At 44.4% G+C, this 15893-nt stretch overlaps 1 protein-coding gene across 8 annotated transcripts in view; it reads left to right on the forward strand.

Moving 5' to 3' along the window:
• The first annotated feature begins 1109 nt into the window (after positions 1-1109).
• The window catches only part of WDR59 (WD repeat domain 59), a 71299-nt gene continuing 56515 nt past the window's right edge, over positions 1110-15893 (forward strand). For 6 of the 8 annotated variants that reach the window (XR_009448876.1, XM_059667445.1, XM_059667444.1 and 3 more), the window contains exons 1-6: positions 1110-1254; positions 6540-6589; positions 8717-8852; positions 11811-11896; positions 12887-12967; positions 15215-15252. Coding sequence is in view for 7 of the 8 variants with exons in the window: in XM_059667445.1 (XP_059523428.1) it covers positions 1201-1254; positions 6540-6589; positions 8717-8852; positions 11811-11896; positions 12887-12967; positions 15215-15252 (445 nt within the window). In the remaining variant the exon portion in view is untranslated. The remainder of the gene's footprint in view (positions 1255-6539; positions 6590-8716; positions 8853-11810; positions 11897-12886; positions 12968-15214; positions 15253-15893) is intronic. The other 2 variants (XM_059667447.1, XM_059667448.1) reach the window with 2 other exon arrangements.

Consider the following 15893-nt stretch of genomic DNA (forward strand, 5'->3'; position numbering starts at 1 on the left):
AGAAACATCAATGAGAGAGAAACATTGATCAGCCGCCTCCCGTACACTCCCCACCGGGGATGTGCCCGCAACCAAGGCACATGCCCTTGACCAGAACTGAACCCGGGACCCTTGAGTCTGCAGGCCGACGCTCTATTCACCGAGCCAAACCAGCCAGGGCTCTTATACATTCTTAAGAATTATTAAAGATCTCATCCCCATGCCCACCAAACTTTTATATGGGCTATCTACTGATAGTAACTATTAGAAATTGAAACTTAGAATTTAAAACATATTTGCTCATTATTTTACTTAAACATTAATGCACATTAACATTAATCATACATTTTATGTGAAAAATAACTATATTTTCCAAAACAAAAACATTTCAGTGGGAAAAGTGGCAAATATCTTTAATGTCTGACTCAATTAAAAAACCACTGGAGGAGCATTTGAGATCTGCTCCCTGGCATATGTCATCTGTTTGGTTCAAATAAACTCTTATAAACGTTTAAAAACAACAACAACCCAAACCACTGGATTCTCTCAAATCTGCTTCTACCGTTTAATCTGTTACAATATATATCACGTAGCCTCTGGAAAACTCCACTGTACACTCGTGAGAGAAAGAAAGTGAAAAAGGCAAATAACCTCTTAGTATGATTATCAAAATTGTTTTGGCTTCGGAAACCCCTGGGGTCCCTGAACACTTTGGCAGGCGCTACTGTACTGTATTAAACAATAACGACTTTATGGCAGACCTCAGGGGAAGAGGTAACTTTTGGTTTGCACGAACGTTGGGCTTTGATTTGTAGACATCCTAGGCTTTACCGGGGGCACCAGCGAGAAGACAGGGAGGACAGCATGTGCCTCACCTCGACCAAACCTTATTCTGTGAGCTCTACCCGGGTTACCCAAGGGTTTCCGACCTGAGACTACAATTCCCAACAGATCTTGCGGCAGGGGGCGTGTGTCAGCAGTCGCGAGGTGCTTGTGTGATTTCGGTCGAGTGACGGAAGTGGAGGGGGCGTGCCTGTTCCGGTAGGCGCAGTGCCTCAATTGGAGGAACCTGGAAGATGGGGCGGAGTCAATGCTTGGAATAGCCAATGGTTTGCAGTTCGGCAGAGGGGGGTGTGGCGTAGCAGGGCTCACTTGCGGGCTGCGTGGGGCTCCCCGAACCCGAGAAAGCGGATTTGGGGGCCGGGAGGACCCGGGTGGGAGATGGCGGCACGATGGAGCAGCGAGAATGTGGTGGTGGAGTTCCGCGACTCCCAGGTGAGCCGGGGGCCAAATGGAGCCTTCTGGGCATGCGCTCTCCCGGTTCCCCTCCCCCACGGTGCCGGGTCCGTCTCGGGGTTGGCGGGGCGGCTCCTCCAGCCGGTGTTGTGGAGATGAGCTAGCTAGACGGTGACCGGGAGCTGTCAGTCCTGAGAGTGTGAGCGGGCGGTTAGGGCAGGCACGAACACGATTTTGGGGTTACTCGCGGGGGTACGGGGAGTGAGGTCTGCCTTGGGACGCCGAAGCGCAGAGATTGCGCACAAGCGAGTGACGAGGGATGGCTCCCCAAGGCTAGGGTGGTGAACTAGGTGTTTGCTCCTCGAGGCTGGGGGCCGCGCTTAGTGACTTTGGGCAAGTCGCAGAACTCTGAGCTTCGGCAATGGAACTTAACTCACCTCACAGGATTTTGGGGTGGAATTCATTTAAAAAAAACCGGAATGCAAAGTGCCTGTTTCAGTGCCTAAACTTTTAAATGGTTGCTGATGCTCGAATAGTGGAAAATCCCGTATAGTGAGTGAATAGGAGTGTGCGCGTTGCACGTATTGCCTGGGTTGAACCCAGCTCAGTCCCTAGCCTGTCATCACCCTCTGCGCACTATTCTCACCTGTGAGAAAGTGTGAATCATGTCTACCTAATAGGGTTGGCATGAGAATTTGGAGGTCATACAGTTAGAATGTGTGGCAAGTGACAGGCACAAGGTAAACCTTGAAGAATGTTAGCCCTTACTAGGGATTTTTACCATTTTTCTATTTCCTGCCTTCCATATGCCAGGCTGTGCTGTCATTAATTCATGAAAGAACGACACATGATGCATAGATGTTATCCCCTTTTTCCAAATGGGGAAGCTGATCCTGGTTTGCCTGATCCTGTGACTTAACTAAGGCCTCCCATTATGTGGCCACATTGGGATTTGAACTCAAGTCAGATATCTGGCCCCGGAACTCTTGTTGGCCTCATTACACTACCCTGCATACTGTATGAGCCTATCATAGAGTTGTTCCTCAGTAAATATCATACCCACCCACCCCTTCCCTAGCACTTAGGACTGTGTCTGAGTGATATTCACATACTAGGGGCCCAGTGCACAAATTCGTGCACCTTGAAAGAAACTGTGGGCCATAAGGCTGCGGTGAGCACAGGGGCAGGTCTCGGCCCATTCTTCACGCTCCTGCCTGGCCCCTTCCTGCCATGGCCCCCAGTCCCCTGCCTGCTGGCAGCCCTGTTCCCGCCACCACTGCTCCCACACGCTGATGGTGAGGAGCGATTGGGGCCGGTGCCAGCAGTGTGTGTGAGCAGGGCCAACGCAGGCAGCAGGTGCTAGTGTCGGGTGGGACCGCAGCACACGGGAGAAAAGAATTTTCAGTAACCACCAGAGGCTCACCCTGATGACAGCGACTGGCACCCGGCTTGGTCTGGCATCTCTGCTCACCTGCTCCACCATCCTGCCGTGGCCCACACCCGCCATGTTCCACGCGTGCCCCCTGGTGGTCAGTGCACATCATAGTGAACAGTTGTTTGTTCTGCTGTTTAGTCTATTTGCATATTAGGGTTTTATATATATAGATTTCTGGAATACCTTTTGTGTGCCGGGCTTTCAAGTCACTCATTTATTCAGCAAGGATTTATTGAGCTCTTGTGGCCAGATGCGCACTGTGCCTGGCACTGTGTTGATATTCAGGTGATTTATTCTGAAGGGAAAATGGATTATAACAAGGGATGATATGGTTTCTTCTTTCTAAAACCCCATCCCATTTTTCCATAAAGACAATTTCTGAAGGAGCCACCCACCAATTTGCTCTTTGGTGCTCTCTGATGCACAGTTCCCATGGAGAATTTGAGTAGCCGCATCCTGATGAAAGGAACCTGAACCACTTAGCACTGTCAGCATGGTGTCTGCTCTCCCAAGGGAGGTGCCAGACTCGGAAAAAACCATATTCCTGTTATCCATATTGTTAATTGCTTTCACTGGGGACTAAGAGAAAAATCATGTATGGTACCTCTGAACCTGCTAATTTGGAAGCTGCTAATCTGTAAACCCTTTAATTCTCAGAGAAACCCAGGCAGTCTCACCCCTACTTCTCTATAGAAATGTAATTGAAGAGACCTACACAGAGAGAGTGCTGACACATATATTAGGATGCTATGAAGTAGTATCAAATAATTAATCCGAAACAGCCATTGTCAAAGTAAGAAGACAAAGTAAATTGGGTAATTTAACTACCTTGTGGGAGTTTCTGTTCTTTCTGATTTTTCTATTCAGTTGGAAGGATACAGCTTAGCATGACTTAGCATGGTTTTGTGGTTGAATCTGGTGCTAATTAGGAGGGGTAGGGACCCATTTCATGAACTATTTCATTAATGTAGAAACAAAAAGTTGAAACTCTTAATATTGTCTTTCGGAAAAGAAAGCCCAAACAATAAGCTTTTTAAAACCTCTCCTCTTTAAAAAATCATTAAAAAAATTAAAGCTGTTAGGTTTTTCAGTGAAAAAACCCAGCCAGAAAGGTGAAGCTCTTTAACAGCTTATGCAGGCATCATCCACTTTGTAAAACAGTGCCTTGAGATGTTACTGTCACCAGTGAATAGTGAAGAACCTGTGCTACTTGGCAGCTACTCTGAAGTGGTCCCTGAAATCAGTGAGTGTTAGCACTATAAGAAAATTAGATATAATCTTCTAGGGCAACACCATCCAGTGATGATGGAAATGTAGCCATTGAACACCTGCAATGAGGCTAGTGTAACTGAGATACTGTATTTTTAATTAAATTTTCATTAATTGCCATTTAAATAACCACTTGTGACTATTGGCTATGGTATTGGAAAGTGTAGTGGAGATTGGATAGTTTCCACTCTCAAAGAGAGGTCAGGTGGCGGAATGTTAACAGGTCTCTAACTCAATAGTAAAAATAAATTAAAAAAAAATACTACAGGATATGATTATTGTATGATGATAGGAACTTTGGACTCAAAGAACTCAACTCTTTGCTGAATGGCTCTACTTCAGCACCTGTGAGATAGCTCAAACTCAGGATGTCCAAAGTCGTTGGACATACTCTGGGACTTCTCTCCTTGCACTCCAGCTTTTCCCCCCTCATCTAATACATCCTCCAAATAGCTAGAGTGACTTCTAAAAATCCAGGTTTACTGAGGTATAATTAATGTGCAATAAAATTTACCTCCCATGTGTACAATTTGATGAGTTTTGACAAATGTATGTAGTCCTGTAGTTACTCTAATTAAAATATAGAACATTTTTATTACTCTAAAAAACTCCCTCATGCCCCTTTGTAGCCAGCCTCCTTTCCTTACTCCCATCCTCTGGTAGCTTGCTGATGTGACATCTGTAACACAAGGAACATACAGTGTGTTACCTTTTTTTAATCCTCATCTGAGGATACTTTTCCATTGATTTTTAGAGAGAGTGGAAGGGAGGGGGAAAGACAGAGAGAGAGAGAGAAATATCGATTGGTTGCCTCCCACATGCACCCCAATCAGGGTCTGGGATGGAGCCTGCAACCGAGGTACATGCCCTTGACCGGAATCGAACCCGGAACCCTTCAGTCCTGGGGTCACGCTCTTTCCACTGAGCCAAACTGGCCAGGGCCAGTGTGTTACCTTTTGAGTATGGCTTCTTTCACTTAACCTAGTGCTTTTGAGATTTACTCAAGTTTTGAACATATTATTTAGTCTCTTCCTTTTTATTGCCCAGTAGTATTCCAGTGTATAGATAGATCATAATTTGTGTTTTCCAGTTTTTGGCAATTATGATTAAAGCTATGATAAATATCAAGGTGATTTTTGTTCTTTTTTTTTTTTTTTCCTTTAAGGTGATTTTTAAAAACTACACACACACACACACACACACACACACACACATAAATATATTTGTTGTTGTTGATGACTTTTAGAGAGAGAGGAAGGAAGGGAGGGGGAGAGGGAGAGGGTTGGAGGCCCCATCTTTCTTTCATACCTTTAATCTATAAATTACACAGTAGAGTTCTGAAATGACATCTCATTTCACTGCCTGCCTTTCCAGTAGGGCTTTTTTCTGCTCGTAACTCTAGTGGAATGAAGGATGCATAATAAACACTTTTAGCCTCCAGCGAGAGCACTCTGGCTTCTTGTCCCTAATATTACCTATGACATATTTCATGAGGGTGTTTGAGTGGGAGAAACCCATTAATGAGACCAGTGAGAGTGAGGAAGAGAATTTCTGGTGATTTGTGAGTGTAGCAGCAGCATGTGGACTCTCTCTTGATGGTTTCTAGAAGTAACTTAGAGCATTAAATAACTAAACAGTGGCACAAACCGATTCAGATAATGCCCTGAAAATGCAGCAGGAGTTGAACTTGTCCAAATAAGAGAATTTAGGGCTGTAGCTGCCATGATTAAAAACAGCTTCATGCTTTAGCCTGAATGCAGCCATTTTTTAAAATGTTTTTATTGAGAGAGAGGAAGGGAGAGGGAGAGAGAGAGAGGAACATCAATGAGAGAAACATCATTCATCTGCTTCCTGTATGCCCCCTACTAGGGATGAGCTCAAGACTCTGGCATGTGCCCTGGCTAGGAATCAGACAGGTGACCTCTTGGTGTATGGGATGACACTCAACCAACTGAGCCACACCGACCAGGCCTGAATGCAGCCACATGATTGGGTGTGGTCTCTTGGGAATTAGACATTGGATCCTGAAAAGATGATGCTTCCTAGGAATTGGGAGACCTGGGAAGGAGAAAGTAGTGAAAATGGTACTAGAAACCACAGGTTAAGTGAAAACTGGGTATCACAACAACAATATGACTGGATTCAGTAGGGCTGGTGTTTGACTATTACCATTGCCACTCAGCTTTGAGGATCTGTGCCCTTTGCAAAGGCATGGGTAGTGTGTGTGTGTGTGTGTGTGTGTGTGTGTGTGTGTGTGTGTGTGTGTGATGATGATGATGATGATGATGATGTCCCAGGTCAGGTTTTGCTTGGAAGGGGCTCTGAGTAGCTCTCTTTGCTCCAAGTTAGTCAGATTCTCCAAGGGTTCTAGGACTTCTGTCTCCTCAATTTAGAATATGCCAGTATTGGTTGTGAGTAGTCCTGGTGTTGAAGGAACAGACAACAACTGCCCTATTGTGGAAGGTGAATGTGAGATTTGGATAAAACTAAAAAGGGATAAAACCTGGGGAATGCCTTAGCCATGGGAAGAGGAAGAACCCACGGTGACTGACTACATGCCTGTCTTCTCCAACCTGAGCTGCCTTTGCTAGCAGAACTAAGTCTGTTTTCTCTCTCACAGGCAACGGCAATGTCTGTGGACTGTCTCGGGCAGCATGCAGTGCTTTCTGGGTGAGTGAGCTTGCTGTTTGTCTGCCATGACTTCTGGGAACAGATAGAAAATTAAGAGGTTTCTGGGAAATTAGAAAATACTCTTATATTTAAGGGTTACGATCATAGGGTTTAGTTCTGCTATGCTATTGACCTCAGGGGGACTGGTAGGGATTATTTGCAGTTATTTTTGTCTCTGCTCTAACAGGTAAGCAATAAAATTCCTTTGAAATTTTAGTGACTGGTCTTGGAATTGCAGTTCTCTGTTTACTGCACGGACTCTTCAGAAGGATGCCAGCTGGTATAGTTTAACAGGTAGTTACTAGGGTTGAGGGGATCCTGGTTCTCGTTTGGCAGTGCCATTGATTATGGCATTTTAGTTGCCTCCCTGGACTTGGTTTTCTTGTGAAGGAATTGGATTTCATCATGAATAAATTGAACTACCTTATTTCTACAGTGTCTTCTGGCGCAAAATTTTTTTTTAATAATTTTTATTGATTTCAGAGAAGAAGGGAGAGGGAGAGAGAGATAGAAACATCAATGAGAAGAGAATCATTGATCTCCTGCACCCCTCACACTGGGGATTGAGCCCACAACCCGGGCTAATGCCCTTGACTGGAATCGAACCCGGGACCCTTCAGTTTGCAGGCCAATGCTCTATCCACTGAGCCAAACCAGCTAGCCCAATTGTCTTCCATGAGCTAAACTTGACCATTCTTTTTCCTCCAAAGCTAGAGTTAAACTTTTTCCAGGTAAGAGCTGTCTTTCTTATAGGTATACTAGAGGCCTGATGCATGAAATCCGTGCAAGAGTAGGCCTTCCTTCCCCCAGCTGCCAGCACTGGTTTCCCTTTGGCACCCAAGACCTGGGCTTCCCTTGCACCCCTGGCTTCGTCCGGAAGGTGGTCCGGAAGGAGGTCTGGTCTAATTAGCATATTATGCTTTTATTATTATATATAGATTCTTATTTTAATGGGTCTTTAAAGGGGAATGAAGATAAATGCGTATGTTTATCTTCTGTCCTGTATTTGCTCTGGAATATCTCTGAACTCCCCTGTTGACAGGCACCTCATATGTTTAGCTCTTAGCCTTTTCCTGTTTTTTGTTCTAATGGTAAGATGCCAGCTGGCCAGAGGTTCTAGATCTTTGTTCTGCAGCAACTTTTTTAGAAGTTTCGGAAGTTCTGTGGAATTTGTGTCCTACCTATGCATTCCTTCTTTTCCCTTAACTATCCTTCTTAGGGTTTCTGCTAGTTTTCCATGCCATTTTAACTTTCCATTTCCTATCTTTTTTGAATAGGGGCTATTAATCTTTTTCTTCATTTTTGAGCCCACCTATATTCATTGATATCCAGGGGCTTGGAGTGCTAACAATAATTGATAGCTGATGGCTGCTGAAATATTAATTTACACGCCAAAAAAAGGAAAAATAAGTGAACACAGGACATCCCTGTTCTCATTTCATTTATATTGATTGGTACCTTGAACATTATTGACACTTAATATGTTATTTTCATTATTTGTTGTTGTTATTTCCCCTCCTGTTAGATTTCACTTAGTTTCCCTTTCAGGTAGATGACTTGTAAGGGAAATTGAGATTTTTCTACAGGATATTTGGCTAAGTGATAAGTGATGTGTTTAATTTAACACGCATTTGTTAAAGCATGGCAAACACTGCGCCTTAGTGATTCTGGGCATATCAAGATATTCGAGACTTGGTCCATACTCCAAACACTTAGTTGGTTCAGGACGAGAGCCTTAACAGTAGTAGTTCTGCAACAGAGATAAAGGCTGCAGTCAAAATGCAAACCACATATTGGGAGTAATGTAGAAGCAGTGACTGTCCGCGCTGGGGCATTGGGAAAGGCTGGGAGAGGGGCAGGGTTGGAGCTGAGTGTGGTGGGAAGAGGTCAGACTTTCATGGATGTGGTGGGGAAGACGATCTCTGGAGGAAGACGCACAGGGATGCTCCTGCTTGTCTAAGAGCCACCGTAGTTACTCCTGCACTGGCATGCCTTTCAGAGTAGATAAATGGTCAGTATGCCTGGGTTTTTTGAGCACTGCTCGCAAATCATATGTAATTCTAAATGTGCTTTTCTGTCTTAATGCTAATGCTGTTATAGTGTCATCATGATATGTTGTTCTCCTAGCCGCCGGTTCCTATACATCGTTAATCTAGATGCCCCTTTCGAAGGTCACCGAAAGATCTCTCGCCAGAGCAAGTGGGACATTGGCGCTGTGCAGTGGAATCCTCATGACAGCTTTGCACACTACTTCGCAGCTTCGGTGAGTTTATTTAAGGACTGTATGACATGTGTGGTCTGGGGCCGAAAGGGGTATGTCTTATGTAGGAAAGAGAATATAACTCTCATTTCTCAGGCGGAAAAGAGGTGTGGGTGGTTCTAAAAGGAAGATAGAGGTTATGTATATGAAAAGGTTTTATTGGTACCATAGGTGTCAGACTTTGTGTTTCTAAGGATTGAATCCAGATTTGCAAGGGAAACAGGTAGATGGCCTCCATTTCTTTGTGTGATCAGAACCTGTTTTCATTAGCAGCAATGTCACTAGCCAGTGATGCTGAAACCCGTTTTGAGGGGAACTAGTGAGCTCAGCTGTGGTTGACCTTCAGTGCTTTCAGAGGGATCAGAAGATGCCGTATGCCCTTCACTCAAAGGAAGGAGTTCTTCCTTTTTTTTTCTTTTTTAAAAATTGATTTCAGAGAGAAGAAGGGAGAGGGAGAGAGATAGAAACATCAATGCTGAGAGAGAATCATTGATCAGCTGCCTCTTTCACAACCCTACCGGGGATTGAGCCTGCAACCCGAACATGTGCCCTGACCAGGAATCGAACCGTGACCTCCTGGTTCATAGGTTGATGCTCAATCACTGAGCCACACAAGTTGGGCTCACTTCTTTTTAGTATATATGTATCTAGGAGTGGAATGGCAGGGTCATGTGGTAAGTCTGTGCTTAACTTTTTGAGGGACTATGAAACTGTTTTCTACAGTGGCTGAACTGTTCTACAGTCCCACCAGCAATGCATAATGGTTCCATTTTATCCACATTGTCACCAAAAGTAGTTACTTCCTGTTGTATTTAAATTAAAAAAAAAATTATAGCCATTCTAGTTAGTGTACTAGGTAAAGTGGTACCTCACTGTGGGTTTGATTTGCATTTCCCTAATGACTAATGATGTTGAGCATCTTTTCATGGGCCTGTTGTCCATTTGTATATCTTTTTTTGGAGAAATGTTTATTCAAGTTTTTTGCCCATTTTTGCATTGGGTTGTTTGTCTTTTTGCTTTTGAATTGTAATAGTTCTTTTTAAAAAATATTTTTCTTGATTTTGAGAGAGAGAGGAAGGGAGAGGGAGAGAGAAAAAGAAACATTGATTGGCTGCCTCCTGCACGCCCCCTACCGAGATCAAGCCCGCAACCCAGGCATGTGCGCTGACCAGGAATCTAACTGGCGACCTTTTGGTGCATGGGATGATACTCAGTTAAGCCACACTGGCCAGGGCTGTAATAATTCTTTATATACTTTTGACTCTAGACCCTCATCAGATGTATGATTTGCAAATATTTACTGTACTTCCGCAGATTCTTTTCACTTTCTTTTGAAAAAAAATTTTATTGATTGATTCTAGAGAGAGAGAAAGAGTGAGAGAGAGACATTGATTGTTGTTCCACTTATTTATGCATTTATTGGTTGACTGCCATATGTGCCCCAACTGGGGATCAAACCTGCAATCCTGGCACATTGGGACAACGCTCCAACCAACTGAGCTACCTGGCCAGGGCCTTTTCATTTTCTTGATAATGTCCTTTGATACATAAAAGTTTTAATGAAATTCAATTTATTGATTTTTTTTTTTTTGAGCATCAGTTGATTAAGCCTCAGTTGCCTCATCTATATATGAGACATGGGTGATGACACCCAGTGTATAGTGTGGTGAGAAAGACCAGAGGACTCGTCTGTTAATGTTCCTAGTTCATTGAGCAGACCCTTTGGAAATGTCAGGGAATATTGTAAGATGAAGGGAATTTCTTTTCACTCTTAGTCCCATAGGAAGCTATTTTGAATCCTAATCTTTTCACAGGAATCTTACCAATTTAGAATTGGAATCAGGCATTTCAGTATAAAAATCTTGAAATGTTATCCATCTGTATGACTCTGAACTAAAATGAAAATCAGTCATCTATATATTATTAAACAGCCTGTTAGTAACCTTTATTCACTATCAGTGTGTTTCATAAACTCATGATAGTTTACGAGCCTTTGCCGGTTTGTTGTGTTTTTAAGTGAAATATAGTTTGATCAAAGCTTTTTTCTTCTTCTTTTTTCCTGTTGTAACTATTGTTTCTATTGGCCCGTTTTTCTGTGTCGTTCTGTGTAAGTCTTTAAGAAATTTGAGCCGTAGCTGCTTTGGCTCAGTGGATAGAGCGTTGGCCTGTGGACCAAAAGGGTCCCGGGTTTGATTCCCGTCAAGAGTATGTACCTTGGTTGCAAGTCCCTCCCCAGCCCAGGCCCTGGTCAGGGCTCCTACAGGAGGCAACCAATCGATGTGTTTCTCTCACATCAATGTTTCTCTCTGTCTTTCCCTCTCCTTTCCACTTTCTGTAAAAAAAAAAAAAAAAGGAAAAAATATCCTCTGGTAAGGGTTAAAAAATCCTATATAATAAAGAGCTAATATGTTAATTAGACCAAACAGCAGAACGACCATCTGGATGACCTTCTGGATGAAGCTGGGGCTGCGAAGGTCAACCCAGGCTGTGAGGGCCGGCCGAGGCTGCGAGGGGCTGCGAAGGCTAAGCCCCTTGCATGAATTTCATGCATCGGGCCTCTAGTATAATAATAATAATAAATAAATTTGATATAGGCCTGTTTTAAGGAGTCTTGTGTAATTTTGCCTTCTCTGACACCCTTTTGATGGTGTTTCTGTTCTTTTTCTTGTGCATCTGTGTTTTTAAAGCATGGTAGGTTGACTCTAGGCACTTGATAATGGGAAGAGTGAGCTAAAAATATCTGGTGTGCCAGCAGTGGAGAGAAATGGGTGTGTGACCTTCAGAATAGGGAGGAGGTTCCTCTAGTGGTCTGGGGCCATCTCCAGTACCCTTAACTCACATGCTCAGGCTGTAGGATCTTTGCCATGCAAGTTGGTTTTGACATGGCTTCCCTTTCTTGGCCTTAAGCAGATTGGGGTGAGAGCATATATGCTGATGCCTTCTTTCCCTTTTTCTTTTCAGAGTAACCAACGGGTCGACCTCTATAAGTGGAAAGACGGCTGTGGGGAAGTTGGCACAACCTTGCAGGGCCATACTCGTGTAATCAGGTAGGCACCAGCCCTCTGCAGCTCCCTAGGGAGAGAGATGAAAACACCCACCTCCTCCCCCAGCTTGATTCTCTGTGTTGCGTTGGCCCTGGGTGGCTCTTAGATCGTTAGCTTGTCCTGAGGTGATGACTTTCACAGTGGAAAACACTGGTATTTAGGAACCAGCATTCATGTGGTATTAATCCTGATCCCAGAAAATACTTAGACAGGTACAGAGTAAGGATTAAAGCTGACTTTAACACAGGAGGGGAAGTTATGCCATAATCCCTCAGGTCATAGTCTGCGGTGGCCAGGAATAGAGACATCCGGGAGCAGCCTGTGCCCTTCCTCCAGCAGATGTGAGTCCCCACATAGAGCTCCTGCCTCGCAGTCCATCGTCCGGACACGCAGTTCCCTTCCACTGATGGCCTTCCAGTGGCCGCTGGAGTGTCCCCTGAGCCACCCTTCCCTGGGTCCCTGTTTCTGGGTGGAGAAAGCTTGTTCTGGGAAGTAGCAGCAGGGAGTGCAGGGGTGGTGAAATGGACTTGGAAGTGATAGGAAAGGCTAGACCCCTGCCTCTGCTAACTGTTCACGTAGTAACCGCCTTTCTAGACGCGAGGGCACGAGTAGGGGACCAGAGGCCTGCTGGTAACATGGCAGCTTGCCACTGCTAAGGGACGTTGGGTTTACTCACTGTCCCTGTAGTGGAGTCTGATTCAAAAATGAAAAGTCAAAAATTTTCCTTGTTTTATCTGTACAGTCTGTGCCTGCATGTGTGCGTGCGTGCATGTGTGTTTTAAGTTGAAATACTCCATTTCTGTTCCGGAGCACGTGTAAGGTAGCTGGAGATGACAGGGAAGGACCTGAATGTTTCTTTCCGAGCTCAGTTAAGTCTTGTTCATTCCCAAAGAACGTTGGAGATGCCCAGCCAAAACCACCAGAGACTAAATCTGCCACTGCTTTGGAACCAGATTCTGAATTTTCTCTCTCTTTATTATTCTGTGTTCCCAGCGACTTGGACTGGGCAGTGTTTGAACCGGATCTCCTCGTTACCAGCTCTGTGGACACCTACATCTACATTTGGGATATCAAGTAAGAGCAATGAAGAGGCATAACCACGTGGTTGTGGCATAACTTGGTAGCTTCATTTTAGAGATCAGGCATCTTAGTTTGGTGCCCCCTGGAAGGCAGACCCTGAGACAGGGACACTTTGCAGATACATTATTTAGGAGTTGAAAGAAGTGCGGTAGGGGATGGAGAAGAGACAGGCTGGGGAAGGCCACAAAGAGAGGGCGCATTATCCACCTGTGTACCACTGCGAACCGGTGAGGCTCAGTCTTACCGGGCTGCTAGGTGCTAGTGTAAAACTCCCTCCTCAGAGGCATCCCACCCCGAGGGCTAAGGAAGTGGGGGTGCTGTTCACTGTCAGTCACTGGTTGTCCCCAGGGGCCTTACTTCTCTGCACGCAGTCCTGTCACAGTGGTTTGCAAAATGGTCTTCGGCAGCTAGGGAGATTCTGTGGCATTTGGAAGTCAGGCTGAAGTTTACTGAAGTGGCAGGTGATGGCGGGGGAATTTTGATGGGCACAGACACACAGCTGCTCCTGCAGGCAGTGCTACAGGACACATCTGCTCAGCTCTTTACTTGTTCTTTGGGAGGCTTCAGGTCCCCATCTGTGAGGGTGGCTGAGAGCCACCTGGTAGAGATACTCTTCATGGGGTAAAGAGCACCTGGTCCAGGCCTGACGCCTTGTAAGTTCTTTTTTTTAATATATATTTTTCAATTACTTTTCTTCGAGGAATAGTGTGTGTGTGAGAGAGGAGGAGGAGGAGGAGGAAGAGAAGGAGGAGAAGGAGGAGAGAGAGAGAGAAACATTGATGGGTTGCCTCCCACACATGCCCTGACTGGGGATCGAACTCTCAACCTGGGTATGTGCCCTGACTGGGATTCAAACCCACCACCCCTTCGTGTACAGGCTGATGCTCCAACCAACTGAGCCACACTGGCCAGAGCACTTTGTAAGTTCTTCTTTTTTTTTTTTTAAGTTTATTGTTGAAAGTATTACAGATGTCCTCTTCCCCCACCCACCCCATTGACCTCCTCCACCCTGGATCCGTGCCCATCCCCCATAAGGCCTACCACATTATTGTGTAAGTTCTTAATAAATGTCACTTCCCCTCTCCCTTTGTAAAGCAAAGTTTTCTTTACCATAACAGAGGTGACTAACTAGTGGGTATAGTCTGTAGAGTCCCGGAGATGGTCCGCTTTTTGCCCTCCCCAGGCTGCTCTGCTCCCAAATGGCAGTGGCTTTGTGACATTTTACATTGAAAGGTGGACTGTACAACGCAGTGCGCAGATGATGTTTTTTAGAGTTGTACACTTGAAACCTATATGGTTTTGTGAACCAATGTCACCCCCATAAATTCAATTTAAAAAAAGAGAGCTTCAATCACCTTGAAGTGCTAACCTGCAGGGAATGCCGGTGACGTCAGCCGTACACACCCTTGCTCCCTAAGAATCCCTTTCACTGGTCTGTCAGACCTGTCATATCGCAATACCTGGCCTGTCTTCTACCTTTTGTGACTGACTTATTTCACTTAGTGTAATGTCCTCAAGGTTCATCCATGTTGCAGCATGTGACAGGCTCTCCTTCCTTTTTAAGGCCTAATACTGTCCCACTGTATGTAAATATCACATTTGTCCACTCGTCAGTCGATGGACACTTGGGTGCTTCCACCTCTTGGCTGTCGTGAACACCCAGAGTAGTTTTTTACTTTACCTTTGAAATGCTTTGGTAAGGTTCTTGCAGAGTTACCCCTCCATGACTGTCCCCTTGTTCCATTAGGAAAAATGACACCAGGAAGGTATTCTTTTGGCTTTTTCTGCTCCTACATCGGGGTCACCCAGGCCATGCTGTGCTCTTTTTTGTGTGTGTTTTGTTGTTGTTGTTGTTAATCCTCACTGGAGGATATTTTCCCATTGATTTTTAGAGAGAGTGGAAGGGAGGGGGAGAGACAGAGAGAAACATCAGTGTGAGAGAGACACATTGATTGGTTGCCTCCCCCATGTGCCCTGACCAGGGCCAGGGATCAAGCCTGCAACCAAGGTATGTGCCCTTGACTGAAATTGATTCCAGGACCCTTCATCCGAAGGCTGACGCTCTAGCCACTGAGCCAAACCAGCTAGGGCTCTTTATGTTCTTTTTAAGGCTCTCACATTCCCACTGATCTCCAAGTACCTACTGAAAGGAAAGTGAAGAAATATGTGCAGAGGGTGAAAAGCACCAAGTGGGTGGTGGCATATGAATTGGGCATTTGATTTCTGACTTTTATATTTCAGAGACACAAGGAAGCCTGCCATTGCACTGTCTGCTGTAGGTGAGTGTATATTCCTTCTGTTTGTCTTTATTCTATTCCTTCCATTCTTTCTCTCACACTGACTGTCCACACCCCATGTTTTGTTGTGGCTAGGTGGAATTTTAAGGCCCATATTGCAAAGGACTTGCTTCAGATTGCTCTTAGAAGTTAGTCAGGACTATTGAGTTGTAGTCAGCAATTTATTTCAGAACGCAAGGACAGGAACCAAATTGATTTGTTTTTAAACTTTTTATTGCGGAGAATTTTAAATGTGTATAAAAATAGCATAAAGTGAAGTACTTTGTGTTCATCATCCAGCATCCACAATTGTCAACATACTGCCAGTCTTATTTCATCTTGACCTCTACCCACTGTCCCACCGCCCACCCTATCCTCTTTGGGATTATTTTGAAGCAAATCCCAGGTATTCTTTCATTTCATCAACAAATATTTCATTAAGTATTTTTTACAAAAGAATCCTTTAAAAGACATAATTATATACTGTCAATATACCTAAAAATATTAACAATAGCTTTTTATTATCATCATAAACTTGAGTAGTATTCAAATTTCCCCAGCAGTCTGTCTGTCTCTCTTTCTACTTTTTTTTTTTTTTTTTTTTTTACAATTATTTGAATCGGAATCCAAGTAAAGTCCATACT

This window comes from Myotis daubentonii, chromosome 15, assembly GCF_963259705.1.
Source record: "Myotis daubentonii chromosome 15, mMyoDau2.1, whole genome shotgun sequence".
NCBI classification, from domain to species: Eukaryota; Metazoa; Chordata; class Mammalia; order Chiroptera; family Vespertilionidae; genus Myotis; species Myotis daubentonii.